This window comes from Tachypleus tridentatus, chromosome 12 (assembly GCF_004210375.1).
Source record: "Tachypleus tridentatus isolate NWPU-2018 chromosome 12, ASM421037v1, whole genome shotgun sequence".
Taxonomy (NCBI): Eukaryota; Metazoa; Arthropoda; class Merostomata; order Xiphosura; family Limulidae; genus Tachypleus; species Tachypleus tridentatus.
The window spans coordinates 118,753,704-118,774,600 of record NC_134836.1 but is presented as its reverse complement, the minus strand read 5'-3'; the positions used below and the strand labels follow the sequence as shown (position 1 = coordinate 118,774,600).

General features: G+C 32.9%; 1 protein-coding gene across 3 annotated transcripts; it reads left to right on the top strand.

The window, feature by feature from the left end:
* The first annotated feature begins 1,119 nt into the window (after positions 1-1,119).
* LOC143234491 (ADP-ribosylation factor 1-like) lies at positions 1,120-20,539 on the top strand. 3 transcript variants are annotated; one of them, XM_076471884.1, is made up of 5 exons: positions 1,120-1,277; positions 6,105-6,282; positions 11,105-11,215; positions 17,916-18,040; positions 19,691-20,539. In XM_076471884.1, the coding sequence occupies exons 2-5, from the start codon at positions 6,135-6,137 to the stop codon at positions 19,850-19,852; spliced, it is 546 nt and encodes a 181-aa protein (XP_076327999.1). In that variant the 5' UTR covers positions 1,120-1,277; positions 6,105-6,134; the 3' UTR covers positions 19,853-20,539. The 3 variants fall into 3 exon arrangements, with proteins under 3 accessions (XP_076327999.1, XP_076328000.1, XP_076328001.1); XM_076471885.1 differs by having other exon boundaries at positions 1,154-1,436; XM_076471886.1 differs by having other exon boundaries at positions 1,155-1,384.
* Positions 20,540-20,897: the final 358 nt, after the last annotated feature.

Below are 20,897 nucleotides of genomic sequence, written 5' to 3'. Positions count from 1 at the left end.
AGGATGATAACGTTCTCTGGAAAAGCCTAATAATTGACATTTTATGTATGAAAATAACAAATATCTTCAAGAGCAATGGAATATCTTCAAGAGTAATGGAATATCTTCAAGAGAATAATGGAATATCTTCAAGAGTAATGGAATATCTTCAAGAGTAATGGAATATCTTCAAGAGTAATGGAATATCTTCAAGAGCAATGGAATATCTTCAAGAGTAATGGAATATCTTCAAGAGAATAATGGAATATCTTCAAGAGTAATGGAATATCTTCAAGAGAGTAATGGAATATCTTCAAGAGCAATGGAATATCTTCAACAGAGTAATGGAATATCTTCAAGATATTTTTGCCTAGTGTTCAGACACATCCATCTTCATAAGGGTTTATTTGATTAATGATCTGAAAAAGTGGAGTTTGGTTAGTTTCTTTTATTTGTCTGAACATTTTTATACACGTCCTACTACATATTTTAGTCATTAAAACCTTCTACAAAGACAGAAATGATGATGCACTTTCTATATTAAATTTTCGGACGTTACTTATGGGTTGACCTGATATATTTCCCTGACAACAGCATTTTAGAGCTATGATACCATTGATTTTCTGTACTTTTTTTGAAATGGAAGAGATCTTGGTCAATGCTATTTATCATGGCTTATTTTCATATATACTTTGAACTATGGTCATTCCCCGAAAGAGGGCCAAAGGCCTCCTAGATGGGTTACTTATTTGAACTACTTGCATCGCTCTACAGTCGTGCGTTGTCTGTTAGTAGACGCTAAAATGATGTGACATAAGGAACGCTCAATGTCATGATTTGTTTTGGTGTGACGTCAGTGAAACGTGTGCATGCTATGAATCATGAGAAGAATTATGCACTTTGTAGGCTACAACACAGTATGACATAAGTACTTCAAATGCAAGAGATAAAAATATTTATTACTCTTAATGTTAATTTTATTTGCCCTTGAAACAAAACACTATGGGTCACTTTGCGAAGATATATCTAGTATTTTCAATATGTTTATTAACCAGAAGAAGTACATTTTGAAATGTGTAGGTGTATGATTTTGAGTGGCGTCATCGAGTGGTAATTTCCCAAACGATGACTCCAACTCACGTGATAATCGACTACGAACCAGAATACGCTAGGTGTTTTGCGGCATCCATCTTGACGTGGCAGGGATTGCGAGCCTTTTTCCATACCAGCCATTTTGTACGTTAACTGTATTGGTTTGCTAAGGTGATTGTGTCATATTCGAACTCATATAAATAAAGGTGAATTGATGTTTGTTTTTCAACAGTTTAGTGATTTATAACCTCGTATAATCAACTGTGATTTTCTGGTGTTAGTACTGGCGCGGTAGTTATTCAGTAGTACTGCTGTAAGTTGCTGGTATTTCTTCGCTTTGTGAATTTTAATTTTATTTTGAAATTGTAAGTTTATTTTTGTTTTAACTAATGATACGGTAACAGTAGCTTTCAGTTATTTAACACACTCTTATAATTACTTTTAGTCACTATAATACAGTAATGCAAAAAGGAGGCACAGTATATTCCGTAGAGGCCTAAGGTGTAACATTTGTTTTCAGTCACTTTAATTTTATGAAAGTTTACGTTATTATATCTTAAATATCCTTAATGGTAGAAGAAGTAAACGTCATAACTAACATGCTGTAGACAGGAAGTTTGTATCTTAAAAACAAAACAGTTTTAAAGTTAATTCATTTAATAAAATAATTTGAATTTTCTTAACATTGCAGTTGAAATAACTTAAGGCTGTAACTTGCGAGGACAGTTAAATCGTGGGATTCGTGCCTAATAAATAAGCGTGTTTGCTGCAACATAATTTAGGGACCAATCACATTTAATGGTTACAACTTATAAGAACAGCTTATAATTTTATTGAATTTTAAACTTTAAAAGTTACAGCTTAAATGTAAAAGTTGTTGTGTTCAAGTTGAACTAGTTTTAGTATGACGTTTTCTGAAGACGTTCGTGTATGAAGTATTTTAGAATCATCAAGGTTAGTGAGTGAGTGCACGTTGATGTTTAAGTTGCACTTAACATCAGCGATGGTTTTAACTTTCAATCAGTCAGTGAAGTTGTAAGATCCTAAATGTTTATTAGTATATGTACCTGTTCTACTATGTTGATTGAGACAAGGTATACCAAGTTAAGATGAACTCCTGTCTTTAGTCTTTCTCAGTGGGAAACTTATCCTGTCATGGAAGTTCTTTCATAAATCTAAAATAACTTACATTCACAAAAGTTGTAATAGATTGTGGACTACTAGTGGCCCACAAATTTTCTAAACATACACATTACCCTTGTGAGTGTTGATAGTACAATATGGAATGAGTTACAGTAAATTATGAGACTGAATTGTTTTCAACCTAGAAGAAATTGAATAAAACATTTGCAGTGGAATTTGCAAAGACTGTGTGTGTGTGTTTGCTACAAGTGGCCAGGAATAATCTAATGCAATACTAGAAATCTGGTAGTTTATAATTGCATGATCGTGAACACTGATAAGCTTTCAGTGTTGTAATTTATATGTTTATATAATTTGTGATAATATTTTTATTGTAATTAATACTTATTAATCATCATTATTATTCTTATTGTTGTTACAAAGTAATGCATGTAAACTGTCAGAGGGTGCTCTTTACTGTCATGTTGGTATGTCTAAAGGTTTATTGTATTGTTTGTTACAAAAACACAATTTATTCTACCAAATACTGCAAAATTAGTGATCTGTCTACATGTAGATGTAGGTGTCCTTTGTAGATTTAGCTTTCTGTACTTGTACCATCTTAGCAATGAATTATAATGCTAAAAACTTGTTTTTGATATCTGTGGTAAGGATAGCACAGATAGCCCATCGTGTAACTGTGCATAACTACAAACAAATACATTTGAGGGTAATGGTCATTGGAAAACTTAACTAGATACTGGAAATACAGTTTTGAAACTAAGATATATGAATGTTCTAATAGTAAAAACTGTTTTCTCTGGAGTGTAGTAAAATTCTGGGTGATTTCACTTGGTGCTTAAAACTAGGCAGGATGGTTATTTGATAATGTATTATGTTTTTTTTCTTCTGTAATGAAATGGAAAGGTTAAATATTCATCTGATTTCCAAAACTCGTCTTATAGAATAAACATTTTGAAGACAAAAATTCATTTAGTGATAAGTGGATGATAGACATCAACATTACCCATTACCAAGTCTTTGATGTATTGGTATAATTCATTACAAGAACTTTCAAGGAAACATCTCCTTTGGTCATGTAAAGTTTTGGGATTCTCATCTAAAAAAAAAAGATGTTGGTTTGTTGGAAAATATTTAATAAGAGGATTTCTCAGGTGATGCCAAGAATGGATTTATCTGTATAGTTTAAGATCTGTTTTATCTTAAGAAGGTAATAGGTTCTCTGACTAAAGTATACAAGATTATCCATTGAATTGACAGAATCAAGACTTCAAATCTCTCTGTGCTTTGCTCTAAAGTAATAGGATAGAGATGACCCACATCTCTCTCTGTGCTTTGCTCTAAAGTAATAGGATGAGATGACCCACATCTCTCTATGCTTTGCTCTTAAGTAATAGGATGAGATGATCCACATCTCTCTGTGCTTTGCTCTAAAGTAATAGGATAGAGATGACCCACGTCTCTCTGTGCTTTGCTCTAAGGTAATAGGATAAGAGATGACCCACGTCTCTCTGTGCTTTGCTCTAAAGTAATAGGATGAGATGACCCACGTCTCTCTGTGCTTTGCTCTAAAGTAATAGGATGAGATGACCCACGTCTCTCTATGCTTTGCTCTAAAGTAATAGGATGAGATGACCCACGTCTCTGTGCTTTGCTCTAAAGTAATAGGATGAGATGACCCACGTCTCTCTATGCTTTGCTCTAAAGTAATAGGATGAGATGACCCACGTCTCTCTATGCTTTGCTCTAAAGTAATAGGATGAGATGACCCACGTCTCTCTATGCTTTGCTCTAAAGTAATAGGATGAGATGACCCACGTCTCTCTATGCTTTGCTCTAAAGTAATAGGATGAGATGACCCACGTCTCTCTATGCTTTGCTCTAAAGTAATAGGATGAGATGACCCACGTCTCTCTATGCTTTGCTCTAAAGTAATAGGATGAGATGACCCACGTCTCTCTGTGCTTTGCTCTAAAGTAATAGGATGAGATGACCCACATCTCTCTGTGCTTTGCTCTAAAGTAATAGGATGAGATGACCCACGTCTCTCTGTGCTTTGCTCTAAAGTAATAGGATGAGATGACCCACGTCTCTCTGTGCTTTGCTCTAAAGTAATAGGATGAGATGACCCACGTCTCTCTGTGCTTTGCTCTAAAGTAATAGGATGAGATGACCCACGTCTCTCTGTGCTTTGCTCTAAAGTAATAGGATAAGAGATGACCCACGTCTCTCTGTGCTTTGCTCTAAAGTAATAGGATAAGAGATGACCCACGTCTCTCTGTGCTTTGCTCTAAAGTAATAGGATGAGATGACCCACGTCTCTCTGTGCTTTGCTCTAAAGTAATAGGATGAGATGACCCACGTCTCTCTGTGCTTTGCTCTAAAGTAATAGGATGAGATGACCCACGTCTCTCTGTGCTTTGCTCTAAAGTAATAGGATGAGATGACCCACGTCTCTCTGTGTTTTGCTCTAAAGTAATAGGATGAGATGACCCACGTCTCTCTGTGCTTTGCTCTAAAGTAATAGGATGAGATGACCCACGTCTCTCTGTGCTTTGCTCTAAAGTAATAGGATGAGATGACCCACGTCTCTCTGTGCTTTGCTCTAAAGTAATAGGATGAGATGAGCCACATCTCTCTGTGCTTTGCTCTAAAGTAATAGGATGAGATGACCCACGTCTCTCTGTGCTTTGCTCTAAAGTAATAGGATGAGATGACCCACGTCTCTCTATGCTTTGCTCTAAAGTAATAGGATGAGATGACCCACATCTCTATATGCTTTGCTCTAAAGTAATAGGATGAGATGACCCACATTTAAGAATTGGAAAAGTAACGAGCTGATATTAGAAGTTGTGGAGGATAGGATATCATGGAAGTTTAATAGGGGAATTCATAATTTTTTAAAGGGTTTAAGTTTTTATGTATGTGAGTAAGAACACTCAAAGGACTTGATGATCCTTTGTTGAATCCTGCAAGGTGATCAGGATATTCTCTGATGGTAACTAAATTTGTACTTTAGTGACATGAAACACTTGCATTAAGAAAACCTTAGCTTTTTGAGACCAGAATGATTAAAAGTTGCATTGAACCCACCTTCCCTATTTTTCTTAGTTAGATCCACTTCAGGTATATTTTTGGCTGTAAGATATCTAGTCTGAGATATTAATTTGCCTCAAATTCAACAAACTAAGTATTCGCTTATTCAATATTAATAAAAGCAAAGGCCCACAGGGATTGACCTTTGGGGTACTCTTCTAGTAGTAAGGACATATCAGGCAGTGACTATTGAGGCACTCTTCTAGTAGTAAGGCTAAAGTTTCAATGGACTTCACTTATAACAGTTTGCTCTCTGCCATCCATTCATTCCACAAACCAACTGACCAATCTTTATTGAAATATGAATTTTTTTTTTTTAGTTCATCATTTGTGTGACACCTTATCAAATGTTTTGTGAAAATTAATTACATGCACCAAGTCCAGACCCCAGGGGCTTCTATGGGCTTAATCAAAATCAGTTTTTGAAATCATATTTTTTTTACTTTTGGTGGTGGTAAAATAATTTTTGAAAATATAAGTTTTACCAACCTGCTAGTAGTGCCGTATCACAAGAAACAGGGTCTCGGGACTACTGTGGCTAATAAAAAACAAACAAACTTATCAGCCTAAGAATTCTGTGGCCAGCTTTCAAAACCAACAGCCAATTGATTAATATATTGCTTCTTGAACGAACAATTTTATAGCAGGTGTTAGCAGAAAATTTCATAACCAGTGATCTTACCAGCACATACGCAGACTCTGAAACGTTAATCATTGCACATACGCACACTCTGAAACGTTAATCATTGCACATTCGCACACTCTGAAACGTTAATCGTTGTTCCTTGTTCTAGGCCCACAAGTGATCAAAGCTCAACTCACCCATGGGGAATATATTTGTTTCACTCTTCAAAGGTCTGTTTGGAAAGAAGGAGATGCGGATATTGATGGTAGGACTCGATGCAGCTGGGAAAACAACGATTCTCTATAAACTGAAGTTAGGGGAAATTGTTACTACAATTCCTACCATAGGTAAAAATTTTGTATTTAGAATAAGTTAACCAAGGGAAGTATCTTCCCTTATCTTTGATGCCCATAATATATAGATCAACACAACAAATGTGGTTCTGAAAGAAAAAACTGTGATTAGTTAACCCTCATATTGGTCAATTGTTTTTATACCAGCAACTAATGATGGAGTGTCCACCTCCATTTTTTGCAACCTGTGACAATTCTTTATCTTCTGCATTACCAGAGGTGTTCTAAGCAGTGTTATCTCTGGTTTTCTACCTTGTGGTAACTAACAATCTTGTGTCCTAAGCAGTGTTATTTCTGGTTTTCTACCTTGTGGTAACTAACAATCTTGTGTCCTAAGCAGTGTTATCTCTGGTTTCCTACCTTGTGGTAACTATAACAATCTTGTGTCCTAAGCAGTGTTATCTCTGGTTTTCTACCTTGTGGTAACTATAACAATCTTGTGTCCTAAGCAGTGTTATCTCTGGTTTTCTACCTTGTGGTAACTAACAATCTTGTGTCCCAAGCAGTGTTATCTCTGGTTTCCTACCTTGTGGTAACTATAACAATCTTGTGTCCTAAGCAGTGTTATCTCTGGTTTTCTACCTTGTGGTAACTATAACAATCTTGAGCAGTCTTGTTTTCTTTCACTCTGGTAATATGCCTGTGTCATCTCATTTGTGCTTTTACAGTATTGGTTAATCTGCCTGAAACTAGCTCTAATATTCTACATAAAACCATATTAAAAATACTTTTGTTTTCTAAATATTTCATAAGTGACCATTTTTTCCAATCTGTATAGGACAACTGATTTTATAATGTTAGTAAATAATCTAATTTTAGTTTTCTACTGACTTGTACCTAGCATTTCTTTTAGGCTTCAGAATGATCTATACACAAATACAATTCTATTAATCACTTTCTTTAAATTATTACCATTTGTCCTTGTGATTCCCAGATGTTTGAACTCGGTACTTACCTTCACAACTCTGTTGTGCAACTTAATCTTTAAATACCTTTTTATAATTTTTTTTTTTTTTACAGATTAAATTAACAATAAATCTGTTGAACCTTTTGTTTGAAAGATAATGCTAATTCAGTAACTGTTTCTTTGCTTTTTGCCCTGTTGTCCACATCATCTGCATGGACAAGTAAACTTATAATTTGATTTTATTATTGTATCTCAGGTTAAATCCCTGATGCTGAAACAGAATTTTGTTGTTTTTAGTGCAGTATTGAAGAGCAATATTGATGTGTTTTCTGCTAAAGATCATTCTCCACAGTAAAACAATCTATGGTTCTGTTCTATAAGTGATCATTCAAAGTAGTTTTATGATGTGTCCATGTTTTTTTTTACTGCCGTCAGCACCATTAATTACCCCTTGTCTGCTACCCTTCTCGTAACATTTTCAAATCCCTCTAATGTTCTCAGCCTCTTCCTGTGTTTTATCTGACATCGCATTCAATGTTTCTTTTCTTCCTTCTCGTGACTCTCTTGGTTTTCAACTTGCATATTCTTCATTATTTCTATCGCTCATTCAGTTTAGTTTAGGAGATTTTCTCTTTGTTATACATCATCTAGATTTATCATCAAATAGTGGTTTCCTTCTCTCTTTCTGGGCAGTAACGTTCCAATACCACTTCGGCTGTTTACATTTGAATCATCCCAATCCTGTTTACCTCTTGACTGTTGATAATTCTAAATATTTGAACTTTAGGTTTTCCACATCATTGTTTTCCTACAGTGTACTTGCAGATGTTGTACCATAATTGTTGCTATATCAGGATGACAACATTTATTGAATCATGTTCTTCTGTATGTTCTTGCAAAACATAGTACGATTAATTGTAATATTCATGGATTGTTTTAGCTACAGTTTTTTATGACTTATTTTGTTTGGAATTTTTAATGAACAACATCATGGATCCCCAAGTAATTTGGATTATAAGTAGTTTAGAGAAATGCTTTATAGGACGTTGCAGTCCACGTGAACTTTACAAGTAATTTTAGGATTAATATGTCAGCAGCCAGTTCTCATGTGTACAGTGGTCACTTATGCTGAAACAGTGTAGATAAATTATCTGTTTAAGTCTTGTAGTTGGAGGTAACTAGTCTGTCTTGGAAAACAAATTACAGTTGGACGATCTTGTATACTAACTGTGGAAAACTGAATACAAATGTATAACATGATGGAAGGATGGGTTAAAGAGTTTTAAAATTATTTTCCATGTGTGCTAGTTATACTTGTGATACTAGACCAAAGAAATGAATTCTGTCCAAAGTACAGTAGCCTGACACTGATTGTTACGACAACCACCAGGTTTTGTACACACTCAGTTTACCATAATGCTTAATTTTAAGGGAAAGTGTAATAGCTTTGGAATTTAAAATAACATTGAAACATAAACATCATGGTTTTTGGAAAGTGTAATTCTTTAGACAACACAAAATTATGTACAATATTGTATATCTTTATTTTCATCATGAATTTTCCAAAAACAATGACAAACATTTATAAAGTATTTCAGTTATACTAAGACGTTAAAAACACAGCAACGTACATACAGTTAAACAACTTTAAAACCCAGGCATGTTTGCACTGTTATTGCTCAACCTGTATGAAACAACTCATTTTATTACCTGTTATGTTTGTAATGCTGCTCAGTATAGTTATATTACTTGAAAGTAAACTTTTATTTAGTTTATCTGTTACTTAGGTATTTACCATATGTATGTGGCTAATACAAATTTATCTTGAACCCAACTTTTATACTTAGAACTTTTGCAGTGAATTAGAAGCTTTTATACCTAGAAGTGTTAGTTCTATGCTATGAAATGTAAGTATATACTGTATATACCATAGTTTGTTATTTAAAAAATCCAATTTCCAAATTAGACTGGCTACAACATATACTTCAGAGCAAAGTGCTTATTAGAACAAAGTAATCATTTCTTCTAAAGATAAATTGTACACTTCTCTGGAGTACCACAGGGGGGGCCATGAGGAATTTAAGAAAAACTTCAAGAATATATCCACATAAATCACAATTAATGGAAAGATGATATGTCCTATTTATTTTTAAGTGTTGGAAGAAGTGGCTTTTACTTTGTCAAAGGTTTTTGTTGTAGGTTGCTTATTTTATTAGGGGTTTCAGTAGGTCTTCAAATAGATAAACACAACTCGTGGTTTGAGTTACTGCAAACTCAAAGTGTTTGGCAGATGTTTGTTAGGCAGTATATATATATACTATGCTGCATAGAAATTATGTCAGGAAAAGAATTGTAAAAATTCTGACTTGATGTGCTGAATAAAAAGCAGTACTGTTGAACATTTTTGTAAATTATTAAAATTTGTAAGAAAATATTAATTTTTCTTTTAAGCTTCTGGGAACATAAGTTCAAATATAATTATTCATACCTAATATATACTCTTCAAAACAAGAAACGCAAAAAGGATATTTTTGTTATTTTAAAGAGAAATATATGTAATAACGTTACAAGCTCAGAGTATGTGATGTTACACGTGTTAAGGCACTGATTGTCAGACCAAAATGACAATAAAAGTTGTGCACTTTGAAAACGGAGGAAAACATCGGATTTTTCGCCAAAACGCATTTGTGTCCAATAAATTTGTTTGAGAGATCTGCATGTTCTGCAAGTGCAACATGTGCAAAATCCCTATAAAAGTGACGGATTCTTGGTTTTCATAGCTCAGTGTTAAGCCACCGACACGCAATACAGTTACGCCAAGACTGACTGAAGCACAACGCAACAACGCCATTGATCGCTTGGAAGCAGGCGAATCTCGATCAGATATTGCCAGAGCTGTGAATGTCCACCCCGCGATCTGGCAGACCTCAACAACATGGATGACTTCGTGACCGCCCGCACAAGATCGCTACATCCGGTTACATCACACCGGGATAGGACCGCCACTCGCGACATCTACTGCCTCAACCATACCAGGGCTGCGTAGGATTTCGATCAGACCGCACGCAACCGTCAACGAGATTCTTAGGCCCCATGTGCAACCCATCATGGTGAGCGCCAACGGCGTTTTCAACATGACAATACCGTTCTCACACAGCCCGACTCACCACTGTCTTCTTGAGACACCACAACATCAATGTTCTTCCCTGGCCCTCCAGATCACCAGATTTAAACCCCATCAAACATCTTTGGGACGAGTTGGACTGGCGTCTGCGACGGCGACAACCTCAACCGCAGACTCTACCTCAGCTTGCAGCAGCTTTGCAGGCTGAGTGGACAGCCATTCCACAGGATGTGATTCGTCATCTCATCGCTTCCATGGGCAGGAGATGCCAAGCAGTTGTTGATGCTCACGGGGGGCATACTCATTATTGACGTTGAGTGAAGTTGAACTCCACCTAGTGAGCGTGAACTTCGCCTTTGCAGACTTTGGATGTTCAGCAGTGAATGTGCAAAGTTTCACACATGTCATACAGAACTACCCGGAATAAAATTGTTAACAATATGTCTCAAATTTTGCCTTTTGCATTTTTTTTTTTTTTTGAAGAGTATATAAACTTTCAGAGAAATTTTGAATAAACAAAATTATATGAATTATTGTGAACAAGTAACTGTTTGGTGTCCCACTGAGTGAATGTTTGTATCAGTACTGTTTGTTATGTTTAATATGTGTTCTGATGCTAAGGAAATTCACAAAAACAAATTTAAAAAATGTTTTGTTATCCCCACGAACCATGTTTAAATCCAAACATGTTTCTGTAGTTTTTAATATACTTATAGAATGAACAATGTACAAGATGTATTGGTGTCTCATGCATATATGTCCACAATCTCCTATTTGTTTTTCAGGTTTTAATGTGGAAACAGTGGAATATAAAAACATCAGTTTCACAGTATGGGATGTTGGAGGTCAAGACAAGATTAGACCTTTATGGCGTCACTACTTTCAAAATACACAAGGTAGAAATTTGTACTTCAAATACATGTAGCTTGTTGGTTAAAGTAACCCCTACTTTCAAAATACACAAGGTAGAAATTTGTACTTCGAATACATGTAGCTTGTTGGTTAAAGTAACCCTTCTTATTACTGGGTCTGTCTGCATTATGCTATGATCTTTTAAGGTATTCATTCAAAATTTAATTTTGGGTATGGATTACACCCCACATTCAGCCTGTAACCAAGAGAATAATCGTATATGTTTTGAAAATGTATAGATATCTTTAGGAGGTTTTCAGACTATTAGGAAGTATTACAAGGTTTTCATGAACGAAATATCGGTCTTTTATTATTATTAATTAAGTGTTAAGACCATTTAATTGTTTGTTCATAAATTGTTTCTTTTGAAACACTATCTAATGTGGAAAGTAATCTTAATTTTAACTCTACAATACTTTACTTCCTCTGAAAGTTGTCACATTTAATTTGTACAATATCAACTCCTTAAGAATAAGTTTTTATTTAGAAAAACTACATTTTCTGTGTTTTTTTTTCTACCTTAAACTATACAGGGTTTGGATTTAACCAACTTCATTAATTACCATAAAAATATTAATAAATAAGGTTTGTTTGTTTTCATTGTAGAATTACTGCATAATGTAACAGGAAACCACAAATATTTATTAACAGACACGTTTCAATATAGAATACAGGAGGTAAATATGAATGACAATTATAAACAATGTTGAAAGTGACCCCCGTTGGCATCAATATAGGCCTGGATCCTTCTTATTTTGTTTCTAAACACCGCTATCAGTTGCTGGCTTGAAATAGACTGAATGAATGCTGTTATTGTTGCTTTCAAAACTGCACAGTGACTTTTCGAACACCCTGTAATTTAAATCTTGTAACAGTATATATTACTTAGAATTACTGCATAATGTAACAGGAAACCACAAATATGTATTCTAACTAGTTTAAATCTTGTAATGGTATATGTTACTTAGAATTACTGCATAATGTAACAGGAAACCACAAATATGTATTCTAACTAGTTTAAATCTTGTATCGGTATATGTTACTTAGAATTACTGCATAATGTAACAGGAAACCACAAATATGTATTCTAACTAGTTTAAATCTTGTATTGGTATATGTTACTTAGAATTACTGCATAATGTAACAGGAAACCACAAATATGTATTCTAACTAGTTTAAATCTTGTAACGGTATATGTTACTTAGAATTACTGCATAATGTAACAGGAAACCACAAATATGTATTCTAACTAGTTTAAATCTTGTATCGGTATATGTTACTTAGAATTACTGCATAATGTAACAGGAAACCACAAATATGTATTCTAACTAGCTTAAATCTTGTATCGGTATATGTTACTTAGAATTACTGCATAATGTAACAGGAAACCACAGATATGTATTCTAACTAGCTTAAATCTTGTATCGGTATATGTTACTTAGAATTACTGCATAATGTAACAGGAAACCACAGATATGTATTCTAACTAGCTTAAATTTTGTATCGGTATATGTTACTTAGAATTACTGCATAATGTAACAGGAAACCACAGATATGTATTCTAACTAGTTTAAATCTTGTATCGGTATATGTTACTTAGAATTACTGCATAATGTAACAGGAAACCACAGATATGTATTCTAACTAGTTTAAATCTTGTAACGGTATATGTTACTTAGAATTACTGCATAATGTAACAGTAATTCTAACTAGTTTAAATCTTGTAACGGTATATATTAGTTTTTATTTACCTTAACACCATCACTCGATTTGGATATCATGGTGGACGTGTAGCTAACTGTTATCCTAGCGAATAGCATAAAGCTGGTCTTTACAAAGTAGGAACGTCTGTTATGGTGTGAACACGCCAAGTGTGCGTGTGTGTGTATATTAATACTGTAAACGAATAAAGTTGTAAACTTCAGTTACTTTTCTGTACAGAAATAGAGGAACAGTAAAAGAATAATACATAGAAAATGATCGTTTCTACTGATTAAGATGTTTGTACTTGAGTGTTACACTTGCTTCAGCCTCAGTGAATCTCGTGTTGATGGAAAAGACATTTTTCTAGAATTTATACATATATTTCGAAATAATAAGATTGTATATTGATATCATAAAATTCCACTGTAACATAATGGGTTTCCCAACTGAACCGTGTTTGTCTAAAAAAAAAAAAAAAAAAACTGTTTATATGTACCACATTACTTTGAGACCTTTTCAATTATGGTTTGTTACAAACATGTAAGTGAGAGAAGTGGAGAAGGTAGGTGGAGACACTGGTGAATTCACTAGATATAATACTTTGGCAAATAGAAGAAACAAGAGGTTTTTATTATATATTGTTGCTTGTCATTATTGATAACTTGAGTTTTTTTGATCTAAGAAACTAAGTTTTATTATGTGGGTATCATAAAATGTAGTTTTAAAAGAAAGCAGATATGTCACAACACACACACATCTGACATTTGAACCTGTTACCTTGATTTACATGGTATTTACATTTGTAATCTTTAGTAACAGTCACTACAAAGCTGATGGACTTGTTTGTGACAAATATAAAAAGGTTGTGTTCTGTATAGAAATCTTAGAGCCATCATATAGATTTCTCACATACCATTAGCTGACAGAAGTATTTGGTTTTGATGTACTGCAATATCATAATTTTGTTTAACCTGTTTATAACTAATTTAGAAAGTTAGATAGATTTTAGTAATATTAAGACATTTTGTTCCAATGCTTGATATGCTGTGGGTCTTACATATTGTATATATTAAGTTATTTGGATGACTTAGTGAAAACAATATAAGGCCTAGCACACATACACTCGCACTTGCAAAAATCACGTCATGCACTTTGATCATGGTGTTGACAACAGGTGATGTTCTCTGTAATTTGTTTCTTTTAGTGTAGGTTGGTGACCCAAAGTACAGACAATGATATTATGAAATTGAGACAATGGATATGACAAAGTTAACAATTTAAATTGTAAATATATAAAAACTTTAAATGTTAAGTGATATTTTTGAAGACTGAAAAAGTCCCTGTTCTTTGTGATACATTTCCTACAGTTCATTGATAATTTTACCACAGTTAGTATTAGGATAGAGAATATAATGACAAGTTTTAATGAAAGAAAAATGATATTTTTATGGGTTTTTTTAAAGCTTGTATAAATGAAATCTAAACCATAACTAAACACTATTTTCATTCTTAGATTAAAAACCAACTTCCTCTCAGGCTGGCTTTGTAGAAACTGAAATTAATGGTCAAATAGTTGAAAGAAATTCTCCATCCAAAAATTTGTTTTATATTAATTTATTTCCTAAAAGTTTGCCAAATTTTGTAATGCTCAACTTGGTAAAGTGAGAGTTGAGGTCCAGTTGACTCGCTTTGTAGGGAAAGTCTGGAAACACGTACAGAACTTTTTACTCTCATGAACATGCACATTGTAATTGTAAAACTGAATTTAAAAAAAGCTATTCATTCTAGTTAAAAGCACCTCATTAATTTTGCATTAACGAGTTTGATTTTGTATTTAGGAGATTTCAAATAATCCATGTAATACCAGAATTCTACTGTGGACACAACCAGTTTTTATATTAAACTTAACATGTTTTGTGCTGCTTAGTTAATGTTTATAATAATTAACACTGCCAACACAGGCCGTCTTATGGTCATGGGTTAAAGGCTGTCATCATGTTTGTTCACTTGCATTAACAATTTTATGAATGTATGCCACTAAGTCTGTATGAAATTGTAGGCTATAATTAAAACTTTATTATACATGAGTTAATTTCAAATATTTAAAGAACTGCATGAATACATTTCTGTGAGTTGCGTGGTATGTTGAATGTGCATTGGTTCAAATTAGATGTTTATGTTGTCTAAATACTAAGTATGTAGTTTTATATGAACTAGGAACTCAAATTACTGATACTGACAAGCAAGAATATAGAATAAAAACATCAAATATTTTCTGTTTTCTGAGATATTAATATATTTGAATCAACAAAGGTGGTAATGCCATTTCATTTTTGAAAATGCTTGCTTATGTACAAATACTCGGTGATGAGTATCTAACCAATTGAGAGCTTAGAACGTTTCCCTAGTGTTTGCTCAGCCTTCATTGTGAAGTATCTACACGGGAACCTTACTTTCCATGATAGATTCCAAGCAGAAAGTTAATGAATTAGCGAGTTTCAAAAATCGTATTTCAGTACTATATACAGCTTAGTTACTAAGCTTATTGATATAATAATTTACTCTCTTTTTGTTATTTTAAAATGTATATATAAAACCTAAAAAAAAAATCTTTTAAAGTTTCCATGTGGGAAAATTTGAGATTAGCAAGAGATGGTAAGCAACAAACAAGTACAACGTTTGTAACTAGAAGGTACAGTTGTCTGCTATACTTCTTTGTCTGCTGTTCTATGCTTTAAGATAAGAACTCGATTGTAAACAGTAATAATATATGTACATTTTAAATATATAATAATTGAAATGTGTCTGTATTTTACAAAATACTAGTCCACTGAAACACAGCTAATACAGTTCACTTTGTTAGGGTCAGTTTTATATACTTGGATGTGGTAAAGTGTACATGCTGCACCATTTTAACTTTAATGTTATTTGGGCATGCCTGTAAGGTCAATGAAATAAAAGTAATAAACATCTATATATAGATGTGTAATGTTAAGATCTTTAATGAGTTATGCAGATTAAACATTTGTTTTTGTTATAATCCATAGTCATTCTAAAATGAAAAAGCACAACTTATATATTTCCTTGTTTATGATGGTTACAAGGTAGATCAAATTGACCAAACCCATTCAGATACACAATAATGAAAATAACAGAAGTTTTTTTTTTTTTTAAGAAGCATTTTGTAACTATACAGACATTAAGCTTTTGTGTGTGAAATCTGAAACTTCTGATACATAAAAATATTTTTAATGATAAAATCAAAATTACTTTGCACAGTCAACATTTGAAAAGAAAGTGTACAAGAAAAACATTACTTAAAAAATCTGATATTTGCATGTGAAAACTTTGTTTACTGACAACCTGTAAAATTTCTTGAGGATACACTTACTATATTAAAATTTATAATATGAAAAATATAACAAAATGGTTAGGGTTGGTTGCTGGGACTATGCCCGTTGGAGTTAATGTATCAGTTGTTAAAATTTTGAAATCAGAAGTATGTTAATTTGTTTTTTGTTAATTGAAGTCCTATTATTTGAATTATATAAAGAAAAATATTTAAAATGTCACACAAAAAATAAGCTGTATTTAAATAACCTTTTGTATTTATTATAGTCATTAAAACTGTTCTTGTATTGACAATAAATAATATTAATTAATGAACAACTTTATTGCACCAGGTGATTCAGTGGTGGAATATCTGTATGCATATATCTGTATTAGTATTTATAAATTGTGTGATGTGAGCTTTCCAGTCTGTGTGTCAAGACTATACAAAGTGAATAAAACATGTTATAAAGTAGGTTATGGATTACAGTTAGATAAATGTGTTAAAACTATCTAAAGATAAGTTTAATATGAAGATAATTACAGTAGAATGGCCTATGAATTATAATTGGTCGAAGTTTCTTGGGGCAGTAAGTGAAGACTTAACACCTAAAACCATGTGAGTTATTTCATTTTTTAGTTGGTTTTTCTGATCAGGAATGCACAATCCAATAGTACTGCTTTACTGGTGACCATGTGGCATGGATTAAATAAAAAAACCATTCATGAGGTAATGTAGCTTTATTTCACTACTCCTGTCCCTGACAGCTGGACCACTGAGTAGCTTTTTACTTAAATACAAACAAACTGTATGGGTAGATTGTCTGCATCTTGAATCTCACTAAAGTTACATGAAACATGATAACGTATCATAGAAAGGTGTACACCTTAACATTTAAAATGTTAATAAAGTTAATTTTCTCAAAGTTTGTTAAAAGTACTTATTTGCTGCTAATTTGAACATTTAGTGAAAACTCATTAGAATGCATATGAAGCTCTTATCAGTGTTGGGTAAACTGTAAACCTAACCATTCTCAGTCATTGGTGGGCAGATCATAACCCTAACCATTCTAGGTCAGTATTGGATGGATTGTAAGTCCAGCTATCATTAGTCAGTATTGGACAGATTTCAAAAGTTTATCCTGTGTTGGTCATCATGTTCCCACATCTTCTAGCAATCTGTAAAACATTTGATTAATGCAAAAGGCTTAATAAAGAACAAAATATCATGTTTTTGAAGGTGTATTACTAAATAAAACATTAATATTAGACTTGGGAACCTGAAATAACATATTTTACATTTATTGTTGTGGTGAGTTTTAAATTTATTTAAATGTATAGAAGAAAACATCAAGTATTTTATAACATGAGCATGTGAAACTAGGACTTTTAACAGTTCTCATGTTTGAGAAACCTTGATGTACTATGTCCGAAAGTTGTGTTTTCAGTTTGGTAAGATTGAGGCTGAGTTAGGTCAAATAATTAAAAACCTAAAAGTATTTTATTAAGAAGATTGTTCTTAAGTGGAATTTAATGTGTCACATAAATTTATTATAAGATTGCATATATGTGTGTGTGTGTATTTTGAATGATTAGTCAATTGTATTTGACGTTCCATCTTAGATGTGTGTGTATTTCTTTACCCCGTAGGACTTATATTTGTTGTGGATAGTAATGACAGAGAACGTATAGGAGAAGCAAGAGAAGAACTCATGAGAATGTTGGGAGAAGATGAACTGAGAGATGCTGTTTTATTAATCTTTGCTAATAAACAGGTATTTACACTTAATCGTTTGAATGACTAGGGTGTAACAAAGGAGTATTTGTACTTGACTAACAATTCCAGACAAATTACAATACTTGCATGTAATAAGTATTTAAAGCTATTTAAACTTGTTCATCAACTTAGAGCTGATGTTTTGATAGTAGTCTGTTACTGTTTTAGTCTCTTGATGAATGAATTTGGCATATTAAAGTTGAACTGTAAAGTTTTCTGAGAAAACCATTATAAGTAGTAACCTGCACTAGGCAAACATTTATCTTAGGCATAAACGGTGCCTTAGAAACATGTAGATTTCTGGAACAATGGGAACAAACTTGTTCTTTTTGACCAACAGAATATGTTGTAATAATTACTTCATCATTGTGAGGAATTCCCGAGACATCTGTGGAAAATACAACTGTACACAAGGTAGTCACAGTTTTCATCTAATGAGCAGTTGTTACTATTTTGTTAATGTATTTTTAAAGACAACAGAATTAATATAATTATATTGTTTTGTATAATTATTCCAGCAAATTTATTTTTTCTTTGGGATAAAATAATGTGTGTGTGTGTATGGTTACATAAGTTTTTATATTTGTGTGTGCTAGATGTTTCATATATTTGACCATTTAAATTTAAATATAATTATTTTTAGAAGCGTTTAGTTTATTTCAACTTTATTTACATAACTGTTTAAAAATGTGTTGTATAGTTCAGTTTTTGTTAGTGATTATTAGATTAATGTCATGTTATGAGAACTTTGTGATTTTGTCTCTTCTTTTATAGCTTAATAAAATAAATTTTGTGAAATCAGTCATGCCTAACAAAGAGGCAGAAAAGTACACTTGAGGTAGTCAGATGTAGGTAAGCTCCTTTTATGAGCCAGTGAAAATTAAGATCTTACGTCAAATGAATTCTTGGCATATTCATAGAATAATTATTGGTAAAATCTATTAATTAACAATTTCTAATATATGTAGAAAACCAGTGTATTTTGGCAACACTGCATTCCAGTAAAAGCTTTTAAGTCATGACTATTAACAACAAAAGTATAGCCTAATACTGTTATTATTCTATATATTGATAGAATAAAATAAAATATGTAGACAACAAAACTAAAAAGATTTGTTGATTTAGAGTCTCTGTTAGGTAAAGACAATTTTGTTTTCATTAAGAATGTTGGTGATTTAATAGAGCCTCTGTTAGGTAAAGACAATTTTGTTTTCATTAAGAATGTTGGTGATTTAATAGAGTCTGTTAGGTAAAGACAATTTTGTTTTCATTAAGAATGTTGGTGATTTAATAGTCTCTGTTAGGTAAAGACAATTTTGTTTTCATTAAGAATGTTGGTGATTTAATAGAGTCTCTGTTAGGTAAAGACAATTTTGTTTTCATTAAGAATGTTGGTGATTTAACAGAAAAACTTAATTCAGAAACATTTGAAGTTTATTTAAATGTGTTTTTTTTTCATCCTGATAAGGTTTGTGCACTTGGCTCGAGAGTAGGAGATCACAATCTACTTTATTAATTGACACTTATTATACCAACGGTCACTGTTTATAAGATTTCATGGCATCCCCTATATTTTTAGTAAGCTGAAATTAGTGTTCAAGAGACTTCAGTTGTATAACTCATTTGGATATGATTTTTTTCCCTTTAGGACTTGCCCAATGCTATGAATGCAGCAGAAATAACAGATAAACTTGGACTTCATTCTTTAAGGAATAGAAACTGGTACATCCAAGCTACATGTGCAACCAGTGGAGATGGTCTTTACGAAGGTCTGGACTGGCTATCCAGCCAGCTGCGAAATCAGAAATAATGGATGTTGTTGTAATCTAGTTAAATATCTTCATCTTTCGGTTGATATCCTCACCGGAATACCCTCCTCCAATATTTTTCTTCTCCTCAATATTAATAATATTAATTTAAAAATCTGCTCTGATGAGACAGAAATCATTTTTTAATGTTTGTTTCCTTAAAGCCACTTAAGTTTAAGAATCAGTTACATCACCATTTCTCTTCTGGTTAATTAAGTGGTCTTTAGAATATCGGACACTGTTTTGTAATATTGTTTGTTTTACTCTTTTAGTTCTGTTCATTATCTGTACCTTTTTATTATCTTGCATAAGTTAAATTACTGGAACAGAACTACAGGAGGCCTCGTACTGAATTACGTATTAATTTTATAAATAAAATTCCACATTTCTTTGTGTTTTTTTTTTCCTTTCACCTCCATTTCTCCATTTGGGATTAATTATCTCATTACCGAGGGCCCAAAATAGTTGATGTACAAGCACGTCGTGTGATTTTTTATGAAACTTTGAAGCACGTATTTGGGGAGGATTCCTTCCACAGAATTACAAGTGATGGGGGTTGGGGAGTAAGAAGTCTTGAGTGAGATCATGATATTCCAACAAATCAAGTTGAGGTGCAGTATAAGCCTAAATTGTATGTGGTAGATTTGTTTTTCTGTAACTTGAACATAAATAAAGTTTGTCCTTGTGAATGCTTGATTAGTATCTTGTATAATCTGGCTGTTTCTTAGATTCACAAGTTTTATAGGATCACACACTTAAGTGTTTTGTTTTCTCTATCTTTCACACAAATTAAGAGGACAGTTACTCAGTTTTTGTTTCCTAGAGCTACAAGTCCGTAAGATCACGTATCATTTGAAAAGTTGACAGACTATAATGGGTTTAGTGAGATAAATAACGTAACTCAACCAGGAAATAAACTTCTTAAACACACCTGTTATTATACAAGGAAACAAGGCCAGGTGGTTGAGGCACTCGACTCGTAATTCGAGGGTCGGGGATTCAAATCCCTATCACACCAAACATTCTTGTCCTTGCAGCCGTGGAGGC

What these genes read in the sequence shown, in the direction of transcription:
- LOC143234491 (XM_076471884.1), top strand. Translation starts at nt 6,135, where the DNA reads ATGGGGAATATATTTGTTTCACTCTTCAAAGGTCTGTTTGGAAAGAAG. An exon ending in TACTACAATTCCTACCATAG is followed by an intron (nt 6,283 to 11,104) that starts GTAAAAATTTTG and finishes TTTGTTTTTCAG; the next exon opens with GTTTTAATGTGGAAACAGTG. An exon ending in CTACTTTCAAAATACACAAG is followed by an intron (nt 11,216 to 17,915) that starts GTAGAAATTTGT and finishes TTTACCCCGTAG; the next exon opens with GACTTATATTTGTTGTGGAT.